Below are 26,718 nucleotides of genomic sequence, written 5' to 3' on the forward strand. Positions count from 1 at the left end.
TTTCACGCCACTAAGAGGCAGATGCCCAAACAGAGCTGCTCCGTATTCGGATAACGCGACGCGGCCGTGTGGCGACAGTGGTGCGTTTGGTGGCGCGCCGGCACGCAGAGGCGTGAGCTGGCCTGCGACCTCGCGGCTGCCGTTCCCACGCACTTCCGCCGCAGCGGCGGGGCTCCGTGAGGGATGATCCAGCGCAGCGGCAGCAGCAGCAGCAGCAGTCTGTGTCCTTCAGCTTTAACCTCTCCCCCAGGGTCTGTGTGCATCATCGTCGAGAAAACTGTTTCTGCAAAAATAAAGTTTTAGTCCTGATGGAGAAATGAAGTCTAACCCTTTTAGAGAAAAAGAGGAAGATTAGGACTAAACACCCCGTCGACACGAGTTCATTAGAGGTGACTCACAAGCTCGGAATGGTGTACGAGGAAAGAGAAAATCAGTCGTCCCCTTTTCAGACTTACAATACTGGCGTTTAATGTGAGTGGTTGAGAGAAACTGCGGTAAATCTGTAAATGTATGGCTAGATAGGGAGCTTAACCTACTCCTCCCACTTGCGACTGCAGTGTCATGATGATCCAGCAAGAAAACTCACAAATTTAATCATTTACTACACACAAAGACGAAAAAAGGCACAACACGAAGTAATTACCTGAATAGGTTGGAAATCGGCAGATGTGATGTTCTTGTAAGGACAAACAGATGATTACAGTTTTAAAAAGTTGGATGATTATTTCAAGTGAAAGACCGTCACAAACTGAGCAAGTCAGCAACGAGTTGATGCACGTCTGGCCCTCATCCAAGATGTTACGCAGCTTGACACTGATTGACAGAGTTGTTGGATGTTCTCATGAGGAATATCTTTCCATATTCTGTCTAACTGACGCGTTAGATCGTCAAAATCCCGAGTTGGTTGGAAGGCCTTGTCCATAATGTTCCAAACGGTCACAACTGGGGAGAGATCCAGTGACCTTGCTCACAACGGTAGCGCCTGGCAATCACGAACACAAGCAGTAGAAACTCTCGCGGTGTATGGAAGTGCATCATCTAGATGAAATGCAAGCGTTGGATGACTTCCCATGGAGTGAAACAAAATGGAGCATAGCGTATCGTCCACGTACGGCTTTACTGTAAGAGTGCCGTGGATGGCAACCAAATGGGTTCTATAGTGAAATGAAATGGCAACCCAGAACATGACATGTGGCAGTCGATTGTATGACGGGTGACAGTCGGGATGGTAATCCACCGTTGTTCTTGGTGTCTCCAGACACGGCTTCGCTGGTCATGGGGCACATTTCGAAGCTAGACTCATTTAATATATTCTGCCTCAGTCAATGAACCGACAGCCAGATGTGATAATCTGAGGTACCATTTCTTTTCATAGCAGGACCCCTGTGGTTGTCATCCGTGGCACCGTAACACCACAACGGAACGTCAACGATATTCTATGCCCCATTCTGTTGGAATTCATGGCAAACCATCCTGGGCTTACACTTCAGCCAGATGATTCCATTGTGCTGGCCAAACCCTACCTTGGCCACGTTGTCGGATCTCTCACCAAATTGGAACTTTTGGGTCATTGTGGGCAAGGCCCTTGAACCAGCTCGGGATTCTGACCATCTAAAGCGCCAATTGGACAGAATTTGGCACGATATCCCTCAGGAGGATATCCAAGAACGCTATCACTTAATGGCAAGTCGAATAACTGCTCGCATTAGCGTCAGAGGTGAATCAACACCTTTCTCAGTATGTAAAGCTCTTTCACTCGAAAAATCGTCTATTTTTTATTTTTTGTCAGTATATGTACATCACGATTAGCGATGTCTGTCCCATTTAGAAGATTACTTCGTGGTGAGTCTTTTTTGTATAAGAATGTATTTTGGCAGGAATGTAACTGGTCTTATTTGGCAACTTCAATAGATATTAATCTATTAAAAACGCCCCATATTCAATATATAAATGAACTGTCACCGCTTTTCGGTACAGATAGGCCCAACAACGTGCCGAATGGACCGCTCAGGATTAGCATCACGTTCCCTTCACCGATGAGTGTCGCATATGCCTTCAACCAGACAATAGTCGAAGACGTGTTTGGAGGCAACTCGGTCAGACCGAACACCTTAGACACGCTGTCCAGCGTGTGCAGCAAGGTAGAGGTTCCCCACTGTTTTTAGGTGGCATTATGTGGGGCGGACGTACGCCGCTGGTGGTCGTGGAAGGCGCCGTAATTTCTGTACGTTACGTGAATGTTATCCTCCGACCGAAAGTGCAACCATATCGGCAGCATATTGGCGAGGCATTCGTCTTCATGGACGACAATTCGTGCTCCCACTGAGCACATCTTGTGAATGACTTCCTTCAGGATAACGACATCGCTAGACTAGAGTGGCCAGCATGTTCTCCAGACATGAACCTTACCGAACATGTCTGGGATAGATTGGAAAGGGCTGTTTTTGGACGACATGACCCACCAACCACTCTGAGGTATCTACACCGAATTGCTGTTGAGGAGTGGGACAATATGGACCAACAGTGCCTTGATGAACTTGTGGATAGTATACCACGACGAATACATGCATGCATCAATGCAAGAGGACGTGCTACTGTGTATTAGAGGTACCGGTGTGTACAGCAATCTGGCCCGGAAGAAGGCCGCTGCAATCGTGGCCGAAACGTTGGTTTTTCTGTAGCAGCAGCAGTTTTTAGGTTATGACGCGGTACCAAACCCAGAAAACTTTTATGTCGACTGACTTTGGCCGCGGAAGCCTACGCAATTATATGCCATGTGTGGTTTTCATGAGCAATAAAAAGGGTGGAAATGATGTTTATGTTGATCTCTATTCCAATTTTCTGCATAGGTTCCGGAACTCTCGGAACCGAGGTGATGCGAAACTTTTTTTGGTGTGTGTATGATCATTTCATTCTTTCTTAAAATTCGGTGTATCTTGTTTGTTTTCTTTCTTTTAATCCCATTTAGTAGTTGTCTCCGCTTTCCCATTCTTCTCAGTAACACCTTATTCTTCAACCTAACCACCCAACTTATTCCTTCCATCCTCCACCACGTTCATACGTCAAAAGCCTGTACCCTCTCTCTATCTTTCTTCCTCATTATCTAGTTTTCAGCACCATACGGGAGGAGACGCCATAGAAAATACTTCATAAGTCTTTTCTTCAATTCTTTGTCCATATTTATGAAAAGAACGAAGCTTTTCTTCTTATAAAATGCGTCTGTCTTCACCGCAATTCGTCATGCAGTTGCAGTGGCTCTCTATTATGCTTCCGAGATAAAGATTTGTGCATGCTCTAGTTTTTCTAGAGTCTTTACCCTTTCATTTTTCTCTTCTTCGACCCATTTCTCCTTTGTTCAAAATGGTTCAAATGGCTCTGAGCACTATGGGACTCAACTGCTGAGGTCATTAGTCCCCTAGAACTTAGAACTAGTTAAACCTCACTAACCTAAGGACATCACAAACATCCATGCCCGAGGCAGGATTCGAACCTGCGACCGTAGCGGTCTTGCGGTTCCAGACTGCAGCGCCTTTAACCGCACGGCCACTTCGGCCGGCCTTTCTCCTTTGTATTCGTGTTCATTCCATAGCTGTTTCCTTTAGCTTCAATAACATCCGCTATTTTCTGGAACTTTTTCTCATTCCTTGCTAGATGGACCAAGTTGCCAACAACCCTTAGTCCATATTTTTTTTCCTCCAGTTTGTACACCCACGTATTCGTTTTGCACAGGATGCAGCTAACATCGAAACGAAGTCGCCCTGGAGTACAATGTGAACAGAATACTGCAAGTGGTCTGCCAATTGGCAAAAGTTTCAGTTTCTGACGCAGAAGTAGAAGGAGTCACACAAACCGTCCGTGTGTTGGAGAGTGCATTTCCACCTACGTAGTGGTTATACACCTGGCAAGATGGTTTGGGACGTCACAGGGCACCCTGTATGATACCGACAACTGCGAAATCCTGGTCTTTCTAACAGCGTCTGCAGTATCAAGGATGAAGTGGACCTTCAGCTCATTCTCTGACGTTGTATTGGAAGAGTGCAGCTCAACATGTTGCAAGTTATGTCCTTTTTTTCTTTGTCTGGGACACACTGCTTCTTCCCTATCCTAAGCACTTTCTTAAAATGCTTATTGTATAGAATTGAGCAGACTGATGGAACTGATCTGTAAATGGTCCCACACTGGGCGCCAAAACCTAGTGAATGAGTCCGGATTGATTTAGGGATGTGAAAATAAGGTCATCTCACAATGGACGCCAAAATATAACAAAATGAAATAGGTTCTGGGATTCTAAATTATAGACACATAGGAACATTTTTATGTTTATTGTTATCAACAATGCAAATGTAGTCTCAGGTTTACTTTGACATGATTGGCCATAGACATAACTCAATAACTAAGTAGAAATGGATGGGGGGATGGAGGGGGTGGGAGAGTAAACCACTTCATCTCACCACCCGACAGCATTATTTGCTAGCGTATGCTGCTGATTCCATGTAAGCGTGTCGAGTTGCTCTTCTCCAGCAACCGGTCGTCTTCATCTTCCTCGGTCCCCAGGATTGAGGCGACGTCCTGGGCAGCCTAACTCTTGCGTTTTCTCCCTAATACGCCTTCAGGTGGAGCACCGGCCTTCGCGGTATTACTGTCCTCCCACACAGCGGCTATATTCTGCAGTGGTTATCTTGCAGAGGCCGTGCCACTTTTATATTTGGATTCTGAGGTGCTTAAAAAGTGATTTATTGAATCATCAAAACGTCCAACCAACAACGAATGAAAATAAATATGTTACAAAACAACGATAGAGATCAGAATTAATGCAGACCGGAAACATTTGGCAGCAGGCTGAAATGCCTCCTGATGGCAACGTTAGAATACTTTGTGTGAAGCAGAGTACTGATTAGGAAGCTTTTTATCAAGAGGCTCTGGGTAATCCCATATTATAAGACTAGGAATCAACAAACGTACGGTAAACATGTTACTTATGTTACAAAATGCACTGATATGCATCTATGAGAAATGTTTGTCTTCCTTGGCTAAAGAACGTGGTGCTACCGGAATGAAAACTACAATTTAACGATGTACAACTACAGAATGAGTCATGTGCTTGACCCTGTGCTATTCTAAGCCAACAAATAGTATTTGATACATGGTCCACTACACTGCGTGCTAATTTATTCTGTGTGGTATAATCTGTTGCATAGCTTACAGAAAAGTTGCTGTGTTGTATTTAACAGTGTTTTATAGTTTGTGTACTGTGACTGGTGTACAAGTAAACATTCTGAACAAACAAGATTAAGAAAAAATTGTAAACTACATTTTGCCTGCTTATACTTTTAATTATTTACCTGTAAACTATGTGGAAATTCTTAACACATGTTCCAACAAAAACAATATAAATATTGTATATACGTTTTTTGTTGAAGGTGATGCCCAGATCAAAGATTTCTCCACAACACAGTCTAATATAGATATTGCCAAATTAGGATTTGTTGCAATGAATTGTATTATTTCACAGATATTAAGAAAAAGAGCCAGTGTATCAAACATACTTAAACTGTTCCCTATTACAGAAATTATTCCTTTAAGTGCAGTTAATGTGTTACATGTATGCAAAAGAAAATTGGAAATGGAACAAGTTGAAGTCAAAAAACACAAACTGAGGTATAACAGTTTATAAAACAGTTGCTATGATCTAAGAGTACAGGCTGCTTGAATATAATCTGCTGTTGCAAATGAACTAGCAAGTATTACAAATTACTTTAAATACAGTACATGGAAAAATCGAGACATATCAGGGAATCAGTATTTATTGTAAATACCAATGCAAAGTGGCCGTAATTTGGATTACTATCAGAAAATGATGAATCTGAGGACAGCTACTACATTGGAAGATATACAACAAATCTATTTATAAAACTCGATTCCCACTTGTATTTGCTTAGAATTCGATTCTCATTTTTATATGCTTAGAAAGGATGATTACATGTATTAAAATGTGGTCGACTGCACGTTGTGCATCTAACAGAAAAACCGTTTTGTAGAGTTTAAAGTCGATGTAATAATTACATTTTACGTCCATTAGGTGGATAAAGTGGTAACCATAAGGCTCTATACGAAACTTCCGCTAGAATATGGGGAAGAGTTGGCTACGTATACCTAAGAAAACACGCAATGCTTTAACAGTTGTTAACTACAGGAAATGAAAGCCAAAATTAAAATTCTCCTATCGTCTCCACTAGAAGAATTGCAAGAAGGAACAGAGATAATGGTTAAATGAGTACAACAGATATTTTGCAAGTAAGAGAAGATATATGTGTCGTAACTGGAGAACATACCTTCTTTCAGCCTTTTCAGTAATAACAGTGGCAACAGTCTGGACGACTGACTGATCTGGCCTTGTAACATCAACCAAAACGTCCCTGCTGTGCCGGTACTGCGAACGTCTGAAAGCAAAGAGAAACTACAGCCGTAATTTTTTCGGAGGGCATGTGTGTTTAAATAATGATGGCATCCTCTCAGGTAAAATATTCCGGAGGTAAAACAGTTCGCCATTCGGAATTCCATGTGGGGACTTCTCAGGATGATGTCATCACCAGAAGAAACAAAACTGGCGTTCCGCGGATCGGAGCGTGGAAAGCCAGATCTTGTAATTAGGTAGCAGGTTAGAAAATTTAAAATGAGAAATGGACTGTTTAAAGCTAGATATAATGGGTACTGGTAGGCGAAGACTTCCGGCATAAGAAATAACTCTCATTCTGCCAACGCCCTTGTCAAAGAGGGCGGGGAAGAAGACAGATATTCCGGGCACTCTCTTGTCTTTGGGGCGGGAAACAGAACCTAAAGGCGAAAGAACCAGCAATGATCAACGGCATGAGGATGCAGAAGGCAATGGAAACCACTGCATTAAAGAAACACTACCTGTATCCACAGCACATGTGGCCTGTAATTAAAAAAGTCTCTTGATGATCTCTCCTTTGGTAAAAAATTCCGGAATAGTCCCCTATTCAGATCTCCAGAAAGGGACTGCAAAGGGGGAGGCGACAATGACAAAAGGTTGAATAATGAACGAAAGCAACACGTTCTACGACGGAATGTCAGAAGCTTGAATGAGGTACGGAAGCTAGAAAATCTGAAAAGGGAAATGCAAACACTCAGTCTAGATATACTAGGAATCAGTGAAGTGAAACGGAAAGAAGACGAGAAATTCTGGTCAAATTGGTATAGGGTCATGTCAACAGTAGCAGAAAATGATATAACGGAAGTAGCATTCGTTATGAGTAGAAAGGGAGAGCAAAGAGCATGTTACAGTGAACAGTTAGTATAGAGTTCTTGTCAGAATCTATAGGCAACCAACACCGTCAACGATAGCTCAGTTATACATGACAACATCGCTCACTGAAGACGAAGAGATTGAGAAAGTATGTGAGGATACTGACAGTGTAGTACAGTACATAATGGGAGATGAAAATCTAATAGTCAAGGGGGACTGGAATGCAGTTGTGAGGGAAGGAGTAGAAGAAAAGATTACAGGAGATTTGGGCTTAGGACAAGGAATTAGAGGGTAGAAAGACTAATTGAGTTCTGTAATAAATTTCAGCTTCTAATGGCGAATACTCTGTTCAAGAATCACATGAGGAGGAGGTACACTTGGTAAAGACCCGATGATACGGGAAGATTTCAGTTATAGTAGATTAGACATAGTCAGACAGAGATTCAGAAATCAGATACTGGATTGTAAGGCGTACGCAGGAGCAGATACAAAATCAGATCACTATGTAGTAGTGATGAAGGGTGGGCTGAAGTTCAAAAGAATAGTCAGGAAGAATCACTATGCAAGGAAGTGGGACCTAGAAGTACTAAGGGATGACGAGACGTGCTTGAAGTTTTCCAAAGCTATAATAAAGCAATAAGGAATAGCCCAGTAGACAGTACAGTTGAAGAGGAATGCACATTTCTAAAAAGGACACTCATAGAAGCTGTAAAGAAAAACACAGGTACAAAGAAGGTAACTGTGAAGAAACCACCATGGGTGACAGAAGAAATACTTCAGATGATCGATGAAAGAAGAAAGTACAAAATGTTCTGGGAAATTCAGTAATACAGAAATACAATTTACTTATGAATGAAATAAATAAAAAGTGCAGGGTAGGCAAGGAGAAAAGGCTCATGAAAAATGTGAAGAAATAGAAAAAGAAATGACTGTCGAAGGACTGACTCAGCGTACTGAAAATTCCAAATAACCTTCGGCGAAATTAAAAGCAAAAGTGGTAAAGTTAAGAGTACAAACGGAATTCCACTGTTAAATGCAGCGGAAAGAGCGAATGGGGGGAAGGAGTACACTGAAGGCCTGTATGATGGGCAAGATATGTCTGATGTTATATACGAAGAAACAGGAGTCGATTTAGAAGGAATAGAGGATCCAATATTAGAATCAGAATTTAAGAGAACTTTGGAGGACTTATGATCAGCCGGCCGTTGTGACCGTGCGGTTCTAGGCGCTTCAGTCTGGAACCGCGTGACCGCTACGGTCGCAGCTTCGTCCTGCCTCGGGCATGGATGTGTGTGATGTCCTTAGGTTAGTTAGGTTTAAGTAGTTATAACATTCTAGGGGACTGATGACCACGGATGTTAAGTCCCATAGTGCTCAGAGCCATTTGAACCATTTTGAACTTATGATCAAATAAGACAGAAGGGAGTGATAAAATTCCACCAGAATTTCTAATATCATTGGAAGAATTTGCAACAAAACGACCGTTCAAATTGGTGTGTAGAATGCATGAGTCTGGCGACATACCATCCAACTTTCGAAAAAATATCATTCACACAATTCCGAAGACTGCAAGAACCGACAAGTGCGGGAATTATCGCCTAATCAGGTTAACAGCTCATGAATCCAAGTTGCTTACAAGAGTAACATAAAGAAGAATGGAAAAAAATTGAGGATATGTTAGATAATGATCAGTTTGGCTTTAGGAAAGGTAAAGGCATCAGAGAGGTAATTCTGACGTTGCTGTTTATAATGGAGACAAGACTGAAGAAAAATCAAGACGTGTTCATAGCCCCACCTGTAAAAGCCTTCGACAATGTTATATGGTGCATGATAGTCGAAATTGTGAGAAAAATAGAGGTAAGTTATAGGGAAAGGCGGGTAATGTGCAATACGTACAGGAACCAAGAGTGAACAATAAGATGGGAAGACGAAGAACGAAATGCCCAGATTCAAAGAAGGGTAAGACAAGGATGTAGCATTTCGCCCCTACTGTTCAATCTGTACATCGAAGAAACAATGACAGAAATAAAAGAAAGTTTCAGAAGTGGAATTAAAACTCAAGGTGAGAGGATATCAATGAACGATTCGCTGATGACATTGGTATCCTGAGTGAAAGTGAAGAAGAACTGCCTGATCTGCTGAATGGAATGGAGAGTCTAATGGGTATAGAATATGGACTGAGAGTAAATCGAAGAAAGACTAAAGTAATGAAAAGTAGCAGAAATGAGAATTGCGAGAAATACCAACAGGATTGATGGTCACGAAGCAGATGAAGTTAAGGAATTCTGCCACCTAGGCAACAAAATAATCAGTGACGGACAGAGTAAGGAGGTCATTAATTGCAGACTAGTACTAGCGAAAAGGGCGTTCCTGGCCAGGAGAAGTCTACTAGTATCAAACATAAGTCTTAATTTGAGGAAGGGATTTCTGAAAATGTACGCCTGGAGCACAGAATTGTATGGTAGTGAAGATGGACTAAGGGAAAACCGGAACAGAAGAGAATCGAATCATCTGAGATGTGATGCTACCTTTATGTCGACAAATAGATGGACTGATAAGGGAATGTGGAGGTTCTGCACAGAATCCAAGAGGAAAGGAGTATATGGAAAACAGTGACAAGGATAAGGGACAGGATGATAAGATATATGTTAAGACATCAAGGATTGACTTATTTGGTAATAGTGGGAGCTGTAAAGTGCGATAACTGTATAGGAAGACAGAAATTGGAATACATCCAGCAAATAATTAAGGACGTAGGTTGCGTGCTACTTTGAGATGAAGAGCCTGGAACAGGAGACGACTTAATGGTGGGCCGCGTCAAACCAGTCAGAAGGCTGATGACGCAAAATAAAAACAATGGGAATTAGTGAAATTCGAAGTAAGGGGGAACAGGAGTACAGGTACCTCTGGTCAGAGGAATACAGATTTCTAATTACAAAATCAAATAGGGTAGTCTAGAGTAGGTTTAATGATGACTAAGGAAATAGGAATGCAAGTAAGCTACTATGAACAATATAGTGAATGCATTATCGGAGCCAAGATAGACACAAAGTCCACACTCACCACAGTAGTACAATTTTTATGCTATCTAGCTCTGCAGATGATAGAGAGATTCAGGGTATGTATGATGAAATAAAGGAAATTATTCAGATAGTGAAGGGAGACGAAAATTTGATAGTGAGGGGGGACTGGAAGTCGATAGTTCCAAAAAGAAGAGAACGATAAATAGTGGGTGTACTTCTACTGGTGGAAAGGAATGAAAGAGGAAGCCGCCCGCTAGAATTTTGCACAGAGCATGATTAAATTATGGCTAACACTTGGTTTAAGAATCATGAAAGAAGGCTGGATACATGAAAGAGACTTGGACACACCAGAAGGTTTCAGATTGACTATATAACCGAGATTTCGGAACCAGATTTTAAATTATAAGACATTTTCAGGGGCAGATGTGGACTCTGGGCAAAATTTATTGTTTGTTGACTGTAGATTAAAACTGAAGAAACTGCAAAAAAGTTGGAAATTAAGAGGATGGTACGTGGATTAACTGAAAGAACCAGAGGTTGTTGAGAGATTCAAAGGGAGCATCATTCAAAGATTGACAAGAAATGTTTAAAAAATGAGATTGATGGAAAGTGCAAAATGGCTAAGCAGAAGTGGATGGAGCACAAATGTACAGCTTTAGAAGCATACTTCGCTGTAGGAAAGATAGATACCACCTACAGAAAAATTAAAGATGCCTTTGCAGAAGAGAGAAACAGCTTTGTGGATATCAAAAGGTCACATGGAAAACCAGTCCTGAGCAAAGAAGGGAAAGCTGAAAGGTGTAGGAGTATACAGAAGTAGTGATTTGAGGCGGGGTAACACCCCACACTGCGTGTTACATGCATGCAGGGGAAGATATATGTCAGGGACAAACTTCCTTATTTTATGATCACCTCCCACACCCCTTAAGCTAATTGATTTATAACCCCTGTGGATAATCCATTATTCTGAGAAATGCCCCCACCCCTTCCTCCTTGCCCCTCTGTGATATCCGCCCGCATCTCGTGGTCGTGCGGTAGCGTTCTCGCTTCCCACGCCCGGGTTCCCGGGTTCGATTCCCGGCGGGGTCAGGGATTTTCTCTGCCTCGTGATGGCTGGGTGTTGTGTGCTGTCCCTAGGTTAGTTAGGTTTAAGTAGTTCTAAGTTCTAGGGGACTGATGACCGTAGCAGTTAAGTCCCATAGTGCTCAGAGCCATTTGAACCTCTGTGATATCCCCAACCCTCCCGCCTCCCCCTTGCTGATACAAGCACACTTTTCATACCAAAATAATTGACTAGTTGATTAAACTGATTAATTAACTACCCCATCCCCATCCTGGGAAATCATCCATCCCTCCCCTTTCCACCCTCACTTTCCCTCTCCTCCCCCACCTGGAAATTGACGAGAGAAAGACTCGATCCTTGCTGGACCGGAAGGATCCCACGACAGGAAATTCAGTTACATTGCAGAAGTTACTATAATATATTGTTTATTCATAATCTTCAATTTTCAGGGGCTGTATCTCTCTTTTATTTGGTGGGCAAAACTTACATCTAGCAACTACACGTCCTAATTATGTAATTACGCCATTACAGATTGGAGGTGTTGTCTCATCGGCATATTTCCTTGTGTGTGCTCACCTTGAGATACAAGAATCAACTGAGATAGTGCAAAATGCCACCACCAGAGGATGTTACATCCCTCACCCCTCGACATCTCTGTTCCCACCCCTTCTAGAAAAAACTGGCTGGGAAAAGACTCAGTCTCTGCTGGAGAGTGAGGATGTAACGACACTAAGTTCAAATCAAAGTCAATAATAGTTTTATGCATATTCTTTAGAGGTTGAAAAATCAGCCAACCAGTTGCAACACAAAGGATCTTCTTCAGGAGTGGGTCTTGTTACGTCACATTGTGTTGTATTAGATTAGGTGACAAAACAAGAATTACCCCAAGACAAGCCTTTAGATAGCAGCCAGATTACATACATCGCACTTCAGAATGAATGCTCACTATTAAATGCCTACAGGTAGAGGCTCTCGTAACCATAAAATTGTGGCAGGAGTCACAGGATAAAATATTTGCATGTGTTACGTGTACATCATGCCAGAGACTAAGGCCAACTGTTTATGTTGACGAGGGGCATTTACTAGTGAGCATTCATTATGAAGTACAATATATGTAATCTGGCTGTTATCTAAAGCCATGGCTTGGTATAATTCTTCTTTCGTAAGTTTTAAATATGACCAGAGCTGCTCGGCTTCATCTAATCTAATGTACCATCATGTGATGTAACAAGGCTCATTCCTTCTGAAGAAGATACTTTTAAAAATATTGAAACCTAGGAAAGGGCTAGTAAAACTTTGTTTTCAAACTGGGTGGCTGATATTTCAACCTCTTCAAATTTACACAGTTGCTGTTTCACAGCAGTATTTAAGATTTTAGCATATTCTTTATTTAATGCAGCGCGGACCCAACAATGCGCCGAATGGACCGCTCAGGATTGGTATTACATTCTCTTCACCGATCAGTGTCGCATATGCCTTCAACCAGACAATCGTCGGAGACGTGTTTAGAGGTAACCGGGTCAGACTGAATACCTTAGACACACTGTCCAGCGAGTGCATCAAGGTGGAGGTTCCCTGTTGTTTTGGGGTGGCATTATGTGGGGCCGACGTTCGCCACTAGTGGTCATGGAAGGGGCCGTAACGGCTGTAAGACACGTGAATGCCATCCTCCGACTGATAGTGCAACTATATCAGCAGCATACAGGCGAGGCATTCGTCTTCATGGATGCCAATTCGTTCTCCCATCGTGCACATCTTGTGAATGACTTCTTTCAGAATGTATTGCTCGACTAGGGTGACCAGCATGTTCTCCAGACATGAACCCTATCGAATATGCCTGGGATAGATTGAAAAGGGCTGTTTTTGGACGACATGACCCACCATCCACTCTGAGAGATCTACGCCGAATCGCCGTTGAGGAGTGGGACAATCTGGACCAACGGTGCCTTGATGAACTTGTAGATAGTATGTCACGACGAATACAGTCATGCTACTGAGTATTAGAGGTACCAATGTGTGCAGCAATCTGAATCACCATCTCTGAAGATCTTGCTTTATCGTGGTACAACACGGAATGTGTGGTTTCCATAAGCAATAAAAAGGGCGGAAATGATGTTTATGTTGATCTCTATTCCAATTTTCTGTACAGGTTACAGTACTCTCAGAACCGAGATGATGCAAAACTTTTTTTGATGTGTATATTAGGTAGGGTCGAGTTCGTATGTAGTCATGCATACAGTCCAGAATTTCTCAAAAATGCCCGCAGGCAAATGTACGTCACTGTCGACTTACAATGTCGCAATTTGAAACTCTGCGTCATCGGGAAATGCACTTTGGGTGATATCCACATCCTTCAGTGGTAGAGATTCAACAAGTTTCTGGAGTGGTACCTGCACTAAACGTAAAGAGTCAAGGAAATAGAACATTATTCTTGGCATCATTCGTTTGGTGAATTTAATATGTTTCTCAATACTGTGAGGCAAGGCACTGACCTGATCGCAGGTTCGAATCCTGCCTCGGGCATGGATGTGTGTGATGTCCTTAGGTTAGTTAGATTTAATTAGTTCTGAGTTCTAGGCGACTGATGACCTTAGAAGTTAAGTCGCATAGTGCTCAGAGCCATATGAACCATTTGAACACTGACCTGATATTTCTCCATACCGGATTTAGCCAAGTGCTCAACAAGAAAGTGAGCATTCAAATTAGGGAAAAAAGAGTATGCGTCATGATAATTAATATTTCAGGTTCTACGTAGTGTGTACTTCACAGCGAAACTTCACTGTAGGATGACAGTGGTCCCTACAAGGAGTTTCCATTTGTATCTCTAAATGCAGCCCACAGATATGGCAGTCTACCGCATTGTTGTACAGATCTTTATTCTCCTGCAATTCGACCATGAGGACAACGTCGCTCTAAAGCTTATCAACCTCCCACGATAGTTATTCGAACTCACTGAGCAGCCAAACCACAAGATTATCACCAACATGTGAGCTGTGTTGATTAAGACAGGAATCAAAGGTTCACACCACCTGGTACAATGCCACATATGGTACGTGTTTTTCAGTTAAGGTTGAATGTGAGGCTGTCATGTCACAGGAGCGAGGAGGCACTCAAAGTCAGATAGATTGCAAAGGGGCATCGCTCCTGGTGGTGGTGGTGGTGGTGGTGGTTCTTAAACCATAAGAATCTCTTTTCCTCCGTCAGCATGGCAATACGTACTGCATCCTTCGAAGAGCAATCAATAATACTTTGCTAATGACTCACTTGAGGAACAGTAGTTGAGACAAAGGTAGCAAATATTCATTTTACTCGTGAGTTTACTCAGTTGGGAGTAAAGGAGTTTAACATATCCTTGACCAACATGTTGTTTCGATTTTCAGTCTCATCTGAGATTAGTTGCTTGTTTACAGGCAGCTTGCACTGACCAAATTCTGATAAATAGAGGGTCTGACGAAATTTTTGGATAATTCTACCATTGTCATCGTAATCATTATCTGGCTTGGTCTTCTTCTGCAGACTAAAAGTATTAACCAAAATACCCGCGTTCTGCATCCCGAATTTGGGCATGTTCTGAAGTTGGAGGGGAAATCAATACTATCAAAGTTATACATCCATGAATATTATCACTTTCGTATTTGGGGGGGGGGGGGGGGGATGCGAGAGTTTGCAGCATAGAGTTACTCCACATTTAACAGAGGATCATTTATACATTTGATGAACTCTCTCTCCACAACAGGGCAGCACGCCAACAAGAAACCCGTAACATCCTTGTACTAGCCTGCTGGATTCTCAAACCTTGTAAACGAGATGTGCTCATCAAACGTGTTGTCGATCACTGTGTAGTCCAGTTTTCGATGGTGTTTGTAATCTGATGTCCTGTAATAGAACGGGGAAGCGACTGCTACTAGCCGTATCACTCTCACTATTACTACTAGAAATAACCGAAGGCGATGGTGGCGGTGGCAGCGGTCGATGTTGCGAACCTCTGGACCCCTGGCTTGGAAAAAACGTGAACCCAGTTGAGGAGAAGCCGGTTGCGATGCAACTTGGGGCGCCACTGCTTCTCTGGCCGGTGGCAGGTCAGCTGGTCACCGGTGGGTACAATGGGCTTTTCCACAGGGAATTCATGTCGCACCCACTTGGGCGTCACGTGGAGGCAGCACGTCGCCAGATACTGCTGGTTGACTGGCTATAGTAGGAAAAAATACATTAGTTGTACGTGTAAAACAGATAGACGCATAGGCTGTAGAAGAAGGAAGAGAACTATATTGACTAGAAGTATTGATACCACAAAGAGAGAGAGAAAACGTGTGGATATAATTATTTACCTGAGTCAGAAGCGCAGGTAATGTCATCGTTCTGGTGCCAGGAGCTAATCGTTACCTCCAACTCCTCAGGCACTGCATCGGCCCATTAAGGTAGGGACAGCTCAACCCCTGACCACTTTGGTTCGTAGGTAATGTTGACATCTCAGAACCCGAGCTGCCCTGCAACCGACAGTCTAGTTTGAGGAAATTTAAGGTTGTAATAGTGTACCGATTTGCTAGAGAGAAAAATCTCTTCTCCCCTGCACTGCTACACAAGCACAAACGAAATATATTTTAGCACTACAGAATTATTTTTTTTATTTCTCTTTACATGACTCTGGGATGATTAAGTAGGATGGGGAGACTGTTCCAACACCTGTTGCTGCTGGTGAACAGTCTCCAGCTTGTGATCTATTTACTCCAAAACGTCGATGATGTTTGTTGTAGCCGGCCGGAGTGGCAGAGCGGTTCTAGGAGCTACAGTCTGGAACCGCGCGGCCGCTACAGTCGCAGGTTCGAATCCTGCCTCGGGCATGGTTATGTGTGATGTCCTTAAGTTAGTTAGGTTTAAGTAGTTCTAAGTTCTAGGGGACTGATGACCTCAGAAGTTAAGTCTCATAGTGCTCAGAGCCATTTTTTTGTTTGTTGTAACAAAAATTTGAAACGTAAAATTTCTGAAAAAGAATACATGGTAGACATTATAGACTTATTATTATTATTTACACATACGTGACTAATGCAGTGGAGAATTCACAGATGGAGGCTGTTCCACAACATGTTGCAGCTGTTGTTGTTTTTCAGCTTCCAGCAATGCCTCCGGCTTGGCCAGCATTCCTGGCATGTAACCTGTAACAACAAGTATGAAATAAAATTTTCGGTGTCAGACCATTGGTGCTACTACTACTTCTAGTACAAGAACAAATCACGTAATATTTTTATACGTAGAAGGTAGTCCTGGATGTGTGTTTCCCATAGGAGGTGTGACCTCAACATAAACGGACTGGAGAGTCAGCCACGCTCTAGCCTCCTGCTATTCCCGTCTCTCCTAACTCTCAACAATGATATCCTGGAGCTGTGCTGTAACAAAGGAAACAAACGGAGTTAATGACGATAAACTTGCAATAGAAGTTAACACGTGAAATTTTCTTTCAGCAACAGATCCACGAAAGAAATATTTACTTACATTGTAGTTAGTCTTCTGCAAATCTATGACGCTTGGCGTTGATGTTAAAGTTGTTGCTGCTACGTTTCATCTTAACACAGACACAGACAAAACAGTCAGACAACTACAGTTACAGGAGCAGAATGAGGATGAGAAAGGTAGGTGGGGATTTTTATAGACGCAGCGGCCAACCAGAGTGCTTCATTTTTAAGTCGTATCCAGTCACGAAGCACGGCTGATGGAAAGTTCCATGACGTCGCAATTGGATTTGTTCGAGACAGATGTAATCTGCAAGCGATCAGTAGCATACTGCTGTGTGGTTGACATCGAGAACAGTAGCGTACAATGGTTTGATACTCCAGCAAATCATGTGAAAATACGTGAAATCCTGCAAATTTTCATACGCCACTCAATGATTTCAACATAAAAGTGTTATAGTCATCTTTTGTGTGTAAAAGCCGGCCGTTGTGGCCGAGCGGTTCTAGGCGCTTTAGTCAGTAACCGCGCTGCTGCTACGGTCGCAGGTTCGAATCCCGCCTCGGGTATGTGTGTGTGATGTCCTTAGGTTAGTTAGGTTTAAGTAGTTCTACGTCTAGGGGACTGATGATCTCAGATGTTAAGTCCCATAGTGCTCAGAGCCACTTGAACCATTTTCGTGAGTAAAAACGGAAATTTCAGCGGAATTGGTTTCGAGATAGGTATAATTAATCGCGATTGACGAAGCATTTGTCATTGATAGAGCTCAAAAAGTAAATACTCTTACAATCTCAGAGTCTAGAGATGGTCGCAACTTGTTGCAGAAAACACGGTAGCGAGTAGTCTGAGCCGGAAACTACCACTGGCGGATGACTTTGTGCTGGAAGAATCAGCTCAGCCTTTTCAGGCCAGTTCGAAGAGTGGCTACTGTCCGCAGAGGGCACACAACAGGTGAGCGCTTGCAGGGACAGTTGCCTAGTGCCCGTTACACGCGGTGGATGACCGACCTCACGGAGGATATCTAGCACTCCCACTATATAAGGTGCATTGCTTCTGTTTTTGTGATGTGTGTGTCTTTGCAGTATATGTAGGACTGTCTTGCAGTCACTGTGTCAGACGTAGATATCACAACGCCGCACTGTCATCATGGCGGAAAATTCACATCTTTTGTCGGGAAACAGGTCAGTAGGTCTACATCCTCTAACCTAACCTCCTCGACCCTACTACTCCTACGACGTCATCCACCCCACTACCCCGCGCTCATAAAAATTGCCAGAAATTCTAATTTTTAGTGAGAAATAAGTCAGTTGGTCTACCACCACTAATCTAACTCAGCCCAGTCCTCCCCCCCCCCACCCAGACTCCTATGGCGTCACCGCCCCCTCCCCTCCTACACCACCACTGCCACCCCTGGATATGGCGGAAAATGGTCAGTCTGTGCTCAACTGCCAAAGAGAAAGGTTAAGTAAGTATATTCAGTTTCTTTGTACTCCACTACCCTCACCCCCATTGAGTTTCAGTTGCTTGTTCGGAGGCACAGAGTAAAAAAAAAAATTGAGAGTCATACAGCAACAGTGTTATTCATTACTCTTCTGAAATGCTGAGGGGACTTAGTTTATTATCGCTGCTGGAGACAGCGATGTTAATGTATTTATGTTATATTTTCCATACTTTTAGAATCGCCGCTGTACAATACGAAACCCACACTCGAGTCTAAGCACAGATGGGAAAATCGGAACAATTACATATCTAAAATTTCATGACATATTTAGAAACTCCACAACAGATCGCGAAAAAAACACATACACAGCAGATTGGATGTCTAAGAGATTCTACTAGAATTCGAAGTACTGCCCTACAGACGAAAAATGGCTAGAATTTTCCGTGAATTTTCGATATCCTAGAACTGCTGGTCTGGAGATGATATTACGCAAAAATGGCGGGCGGTGACAGCATCTCATTGTCCGAACCACAGGAGGCTGGTCTGCCCGGACTTGTCTCTAAAAACTCGAACAAACAAAATATCACGTGACTCTCTGACGGTATAGAACTTTCTCCCCATTAAAAATGTCTTGTGACTCTGACATGGAACTTCCTGTGAATGGACCATTGGTTCTTACTGAATTTTCGCGCCAAAATACTGCTGCTGGTGTAGGAGCTATGTCCGCCACTTTCGGCAGACGGATAAATTACGAGAATTTCAGCGGAAAACTATATTGTGCAGATCGCAAAGATACAACAGTGTTATTGCACTGACAGTTAAACCAGGCGGGAGGGCTCTATGGATCATGAAATACAGAAGCTGTTGCCAAAGACATCTATTCAGTTACACTGCTCTGCTACTGTAGAGGAAAGCTTGAACTTCTCGGCGTTCAAGCCATCTCCAACCAAGCTGTATGAACACAAACGATTGTACCACCTCACCATATCGCTACATCATTGTAGTAAACACAGCTCGTATCCTGTATCATACAAAATCATCACTTCCACATCCTGCATATTGCCATCGACCGCCAGACACTCCTACATATACCGCAAAGACACACACATCCCAAAAGTACATGGACCGTGCAAGATCACAGTGCTAACGTCCCCCACATTTTCGGTAATCCATGCCCCACGCGGGAAAGGGTCTCAACGTAACTGACCCCCCCCCCCCCGCACACTCTGGCCTGATCTGTGATCGGTGCCCCCTCTATGGACAGCAGCCACTCTCTGAACTCGTGTACAGCGGCAGGGCTGGTTCCTCCAGTACTCCGCTAACAGTAGTTTACGGCCCGGCCTCCTTGCTTGTGTATTTTTTGCAACGCGTTGCGACCATCTCCAGATTCTGAGATTGCAAGAATATTTACTTTCTGAGCTCTGTCGATGAATTAGTTTACCGGTCTCGAAACCAGTTCAGCTGTAATAGCCGATTGTAATAGCCGATTTTACACGCAAAAATAAAATAAAATATTTGCGACACTACATGCTGAAAAATTCCATGTATTTTCACGTGGTTTTCCGGAGTATCATAGCATTTACGCAACTTTTATCGATATCAATCGCATACCAGTATTCTACCGATCGCTTGCAGAGTACACCTGTCTCAAACAAAGCCAACTTTGAAGTTACGGAACTTTCCGTCAACCGTGCTTCGTGACTGGATGCCCCTTCAAAACGAAGCCCTCTGATTGACAGGGAAGTGAGTCCATTTAAGCCCCCACTCACCCTTCGCATCCTCATTCTGCTCCTGTCCGGTGTGGTTGCTATAATGCTCTGTCTGTTTTGTCCGTGTCTGTGTAAGATGAAATGTAGCACAATAACTTCAACATCAGCGGCAAGTGCCGTAGATTTCCGGAAGACGACCTTCGATGAAAGTAAACAATTTTTTTTTCGTGGATTTGTGGATAAACGAAAATTTCGGGTGTTAAGTTCTATAGTGAATTTCTCGTCATTAATTTCGTTTCTTTTCCGTTGTTACAGTATAGCTCCAGGATTTCATGTGGAGTGTGACGAGAGATGAGTATAGGACAAGGCTGAACCGTGGAAGACTCTCCCGTCTGTTTGCATTGAGGTCGAGCCTCCTGTGGAGAACCCACAGCCAGGACTGCCTCCTAAGTATAAAAAATATCTGTAATTGGTTCCTGTGGTAGTAGTAGTAGTAGCAGTAGCAGTAATAGTAGTAGTAGTAGTAGTAGCAGTTGTTTGACGTTCAAAATTTCGTTTCATGCTTGTTTTTGATACAGCTTACATGCCAGGAATGCTGGCCGAGTTGGACTAAATGCTGGAGGCTGAGAAAACAGCAGCAGAAACATGGCGTGGTACAGCCTCCAGCTGTGAACCCTCCACCACATGAGTCACGTATGTAAAAATAATAATAATAATAATAACTTCATAGTGGTTGTTATGTAATCATTTCTTTTTCAAATATCTTACGTTTCTTCTTTTTGTTATAGAAAACATCATCGATGTTTGTGAGGCAATAGAGCACAACTTGGACACTATTTTCAGCAGCAACAGGTGCTGGAACAGTCTCTAGTTCTTACCACTCATATAAGTGGAAATAATAAAAAAAAGCTCTGTATTGCTAAAGTATATTGCGTTTGTGCTTGTGTAGCAGTGTAGGAGAGAGGAGGTTTTCCTCCCTAACAAATCGGTATAAATACAGCCCAAGATTTCTCCAAATTGGACCGACGATTGAAGGGCTAGCCAAGGTGAATCAGGATTGGAGCTGTCCCTACCGTAATATTTCGACGCAACGCCTGAGGATTTGGAGGAAATGATTGCCTCCCGGCAGCAGAACTATGACATCAGCTCGCTGCCGACTCAGGTAAACTATTATATTCATACGTTTTCTCTCTTTCTTTGCGGCATCAGTGTTTTTAATCAATGTACTAATCTGTCTCGCTGTATAGCCGTCAGTGCGTTTTAAATGTTTAATTATTGTATTTTTTCCTACTATAGCCAGTCAGCCGGTAGTACCTGGCAGCGGACTACCACCACAATGTGGGTGTCGCATGTACGGCCTGTGCAAAAGTCTGCTGTACCCGTTAGGGGCCAGCTCGCCCACCACCAGTCAGAGAAACAGCGTCGCCACAACCCGCCTCACAGCTGGCTTCTCCTCAACCTGGATGCATGTTCTGACCAAGCTAGGTGGCCGGCGTTCCGCAACAGCATCCGTGTCCACCGCCGCCATCGCCTTCAGTTAGTTCTAGTAGTAGTAGTGACAGTGATATTGCTAGTAGCTGTCCCCTCCCCCGTCCTACCGGATATCAGATTACAAACGTCGTGGCAGAACTGGATTACATAGTGATTGACAATGAGTTTCATGAGCGCATCTCGTTTACAAGGACCGATACTCCAGCAGGGTTGTGCAAGGTTGTTACACGTGTCCTGCTGGCGTGCAGCCCTGTCATAGAAAGAGAGCTTATCAAACTCATAAATGATCCGCAATATCTCTCTGTGAAATGCAGCGCACTTCTATGCTGCAAACTGTCACATATCCCCAAAGACGAAGGTGCTCTCGAAGAGAAGAGTATTTCCTATCTTTTGGGAAAACAATGGAGTGATACTGCGGAGCACCGATCACTGAGTGGTTCATTGAGCCCACCCGGTTAGCCGTGCCGTCTAACACACTGCTTTCCGTCGGATTAGTGTCGAGGTCCGGCGTGCCGGCCAGTCTGTGGCTGGTTTGCCGTGCGGGTAGCCACGCGGTCTTAGACACCTTGTCATCGTCCGTGCGGCTACCCCCGTCGGAAGTTCCTCCCTCGGGCATGGGTATGTATGTTGTCCATAGCGTAAGTTAGTTAGATTAAGTAGTGTGTAGACTTAGGGACCGATGACCTCAGCAGTTTGGTCCCGTTGTTGTTGTTGTGGTCTTCAGTCCTGAGACTGGTTTGATGCAGCTCTCCATGCTACTCTATCCTGTGCAAGCTTTTTCATCTCCCAGTACCTACTGCAACCTACATCCTTCTGAATCTGCTTAGTGTATTCATCTCTTGGTCTCCCTCTACGATTTTTACCCTCCACGCTGCCCTCCAATACTAATTTGGTGATCCCTTGATGCCTCACAACATGTCCTACCAACCGATCCCTTCTTCTGGTCAAGTTGTGCCACAAACTTCTCTTCTCCCCAATCCTATTCAATACTTCCTCATTAGTTATGTGATCTACCCATCTAATCTTCAGCATTCTTCTGTAGCACCACATTTCGAAAGCTTCTATTCTCTTCTTGTCCAAACTATTTATCGTCCATGTTTCACTTCCATACATGGCTACACTCCATACAAACACTTTCAGAAATGACTTCCTGACACTTAAATCAATACTGGATGTTAACAAATTTCTCTTCTTCAGAAACGCTTTCCTTGCCATTGCCAGCCTACATTTTATATCCTCTCTACTTCGACCATCATCAGTTATTTTGCTCCCCAAATAGCAAAACTCCTTTACTACTTTAAGTGCCTCATTTCCTAATCTAATTCCCTCAGCATCACCCGACTTAATTAGACTACATTCCATTATCCTTGTTTTGCTTTTGTTGATGTTCATCTTATATCCTCCTTTCAAGACACTGTCCATTCCATTCAACTGCTCTTCCAAGTCCTTTGCTGTCTCTGACAGAATTACAATGTCATCGGCGAACCTCAAAGTTTTTATTTCTTCTCCATGAATTTTAATACCTACTCCGAATTTTTCTTTTGTTTCCTTTACTGCTTGCTCAATATACAGATTGAACAACATCGGGGAGAGGCTACAACCCTGTCTTACTCCCTTCCCAACCACTTCTTCCCTTTCATGTCCCTCGACTCTTATAACTGCCATCTGGTTTCTGTACAAATTGTAAATAGCCTTTTGCTCCCTGTATTTTACCCCTGCCACCTTCAGAATTTGAAAGAGAGTATTCCAGTTTGGTCCCGTAAGACCTTATTACAAATTTCCAAAATTTCCACATTTCCGGTTCATTGACCTCACCTTGAGCGCTATTCAGACCAAGCTTTCAGAGATGGCCCGTAGAGGATCTGGAAAGCATCAGCCATGTGTCAACATCCACTCACTTCTCCATGACATACTAAATACAGAGTCCAACTATATGAAGGTACCAAAAGATACTGATTTGTGAAAGAAATTATAAGAAAAATCCGCAACGTCCTAAGCAATACAACGTAGGTGACAATATTCTTGGGTGTCATTACTTTGATGTTACGTGTTGAAATGCCAATAGATGAAAACAAATTCTTAAAGTTTAAGAACCACCAACCAGCAGGAGCGATGTCTCTTGGTAGTGTATGCTGACTGAGTACTTTCTCACTCCTGTGACACCATGTGAAGAGGATCCCACAGACGCACATTCAGCCTTCACTGAAAAACACATACCGTATGTGTCACCACACCCACTGATATATATATGTCTTTGATTGCAGTCTTAACCATCATGGATCATATGTCGGGGATAATCCTGTGGTTTGGCTGCTCGAAAAACTTCCATGAGCAGTTGATGATCTTTACAGTGTCATCGTCCTCATGATCAAATTGCAAGAGAATAAAGATTTATACAACAGTGCAGTAGACTATCGTATCTGCGGGCGGCCTTTAGATAGACAAGTGGTAACTCCTTATGGAGCCATTGTCATCTTATGATCCTTGGTGCAGCAGACAATGCATGCGACTTGAAGTATAAATTACCATGACACATATCTATTTTCTTCCATAATTTGAGCCAGTATGATGCTTATTTTCTTATTGAGCACTTGGCTAAATTCGGTATGGAAAAAGATCAGGCCAGTGTCCTGCCTGGGAGTAATGAGAAACATATTTGACTCTTAAACGAATGACGCTGAGAACAATGCTCCATTTCCTTGACTATCTATATTTTATGCAGGCACCATTCCAGAGACTTGCTGAAACTCTACCCCTGAAGGATACGCACATCTCCCAAGGCGCATTTCCCGATAGTGCAAAGTTTCAGCTTACGACTAGGATGGGAGGGGAGGGGGGGATTTTCCTGTATGAATGTCTGGATAGTATGGCAAAACTTCACAAAACAAGGCTACTCCACATAACTGCATTCCCCAGTAATCTCTTGGGCAACCCCATAATGGATACAAATTATGACCACGCTATAAATGTATGGCGGAAATTTAATATCGCAACTTCGGGCGATTATACAAAACTGTTCACGGACATGGGCGTATATTTGCTTGTGGACGTTTTCGAGAAATACTAGACTGTATGCACATACAAACTGGACCGTGCCTAATATTATACAGCACCAGGGTTGTCTTAGGATGTATTGCTCAAGAAAACTAAGAAAACCCTCTTGACCAAAATGAACATGCTTCTTGAGTGGGGGATCTGGAGGGAACGTTAGGCAATGTGTCCATAGGCACACCTAGACAAATAACTCACACACAGGTGAGGCGTTCAGTGCATCCGATGAGTCTAGTTGTATTATGCATTTATATATGAAGAACTTACATGGGCATGCCGTGGGACAAATGCTAACGATTGGTGGGTGTCAATGGGTGCTCGAAGAAGATCTCAATGGATTAGGAGAGATATTCAAAAAAGATGGCACGGTGGCTGATTCTGATGTGAGATGTGTTGTGGAGACAGACTTACATACCAAATTACTTTGCATGATGCGCTTGCTGATTTTCCATTATATCCAAAACTACTAGTTCCATGTGGCGCACATTCCACTAGCCAACCCAGTCTCCTTAGTTCTTAGTACTCTTTTTCCAGTAGAATGCAACTTTTAGATACCCTCCTACCCACATCCAGCGCTACTACTGTAATATCGTCTGTGGATACATAGTTCATTCCAAAAAAAAAAAAAAAGTCATGTTCCTTAAAACTGCTTGGACTGTATTCGATGGTTATTATTAGTAATAGTACTACTGTAACGAAAAAATACCTCTGTTTTAACTGTTCAGTCTCGTACCAGTCCATTGTGATCCACTAAACTGATTATACTGTTGGTTATAATTATAAGACAGTACCTCTGCTTGAATGTTCAATCTCACTGTGAAATATGGAAGTATCTGTATGCAGCAGAATCACAAGGAATAAAATTGTAACTGTTTCAAAAAGAATTAAAATATATTTCTTTTTCTAAAAGAACCAAGTTTTATTCAGAACCAAGTTTTATCACAGAACTTTTATGTACATCTATATCACAAAGTACCAAATCCTGTTTTCGAATTGTAACTCAGGAACTGATGTGTAAAAAAAAACCTAATTGTATCACTAAACTTTGACATGTCAGTGTGGTTAAAATAACCAAATTGTATCTGTGATAATTGAATAAACTAAAAAATTCGTTGCCATACATATTTATAGTTGTTTTTATTTACAGAAAACCTACTCCATTGCATTGTGTATATAAAGGGTGTGTAAGACACACAACAACATTAGTTTTTCTCAAAATGAGTGCTGTTGTCAGGTTTAATATCGAGAATAACAATTCACACGTAATGGTGGCATGAAAATATGCTTATCATGCAACATGCATTTCATTATGGGAGCAGGTGGCATACGAACATGTCTGCTTCCAAAGACATGTAGCAAACATGTCTAAAATTATATCAGCTGTGCTTGAGAAAAACCAAAGACGAGGTATCTGTACAAAATTACATACTGAAAAGAAAGTACACAGAATGTGAGGAAAGAGTTCATTTATTCAGCATTCAAGTCGTAAGTAATTTTACACCTTCATAACCAAACACAACATTATTTTTCTCACACGTCTTCTAGAGTTGTTGGAGAGCAGGACCCCGTTGCATTCCAGGTCTTGAATAGCTGAAAACTTGAAGATCTGACACATTTATGTGGTCTTCACCCCGGTAGATAATGGTATCTGTGAGGTCAAATAATTAAGGCGATGTCACCAGCACTGTCCCACCCTTGCGAGGTCTTGGTGATGCAATGTTTGCTGAGAATGTCTCTATTATAACAGCATCCTCTGTGTATACTACAAAAGCAATACCTTTAAATATGAACTGTCTATGCTCATTCTTATTGAAACCTTGAGAGTTTGCAGCGATGCTCACACCTTGAGATGCCACTGTGAAATGCTCTTGGTATGACATAATACTTCTTCATTTATACTGCTCACCGCCCAACAACAGTGAGCAGACAATAATTAATCATATTGTCATGTAGAACTAGGGTGTATGCTACTGTGGGAGCTGCGAATTTGATGTAGCTTCAAATGCAATTTGTGGATCTATAGATCAAGACTTAATTATCTCGCTCTGTTTTGAACAGTCTGTTATGATGACCGATGCCAGCTATTTGAGTTCCTATGATCAGAGTAGACATCCGTCCTCTTCATAGTAAGAAGCACGGAACCTTGTGTGCATGTCAAATGTTGGACTGCACACAATTTCATCCCACTGTAGGTGTAAATTATCATCTGCGTAGAATTCTGAGTTAAG

At 42.6% G+C, this 26,718-nt stretch overlaps 1 protein-coding gene across 3 annotated transcripts in view; it reads right to left on the minus strand.

Moving 5' to 3' along the window:
* Positions 1-206: 206 nt before the first annotated feature.
* LOC126475019 (uncharacterized) overlaps positions 207-26,718 on the minus strand; it is a 171,486-nt gene continuing 144,974 nt past the window's right edge. Inside the window, exons 1-5 of one of the 3 annotated variants that reach the window (XM_050102559.1) lie at positions 16,390-16,507; positions 15,682-15,840; positions 15,337-15,542; positions 6,333-6,440; positions 207-283 (exon numbers count right to left, since the gene is read on the minus strand). In XM_050102559.1, the coding sequence (XP_049958516.1) occupies positions 235-283; positions 6,333-6,440; positions 15,337-15,542; positions 15,682-15,708 (390 nt within the window). In that variant the 5' untranslated portion in view covers positions 15,709-15,840; positions 16,390-16,507 and the 3' untranslated portion in view covers positions 207-234. Of the gene's footprint in view, positions 284-5,969; positions 6,441-15,336; positions 15,543-15,681; positions 15,841-16,389; positions 16,508-26,718 lie in introns of those variants that run through there. The other 2 variants (XM_050102558.1, XR_007586642.1) reach the window with 2 other exon arrangements.

This window comes from Schistocerca serialis, chromosome 4 (genome assembly GCF_023864345.2).
Source record: "Schistocerca serialis cubense isolate TAMUIC-IGC-003099 chromosome 4, iqSchSeri2.2, whole genome shotgun sequence".
NCBI lineage: Eukaryota > Metazoa > Arthropoda > Insecta > Orthoptera > Acrididae > Schistocerca > Schistocerca serialis.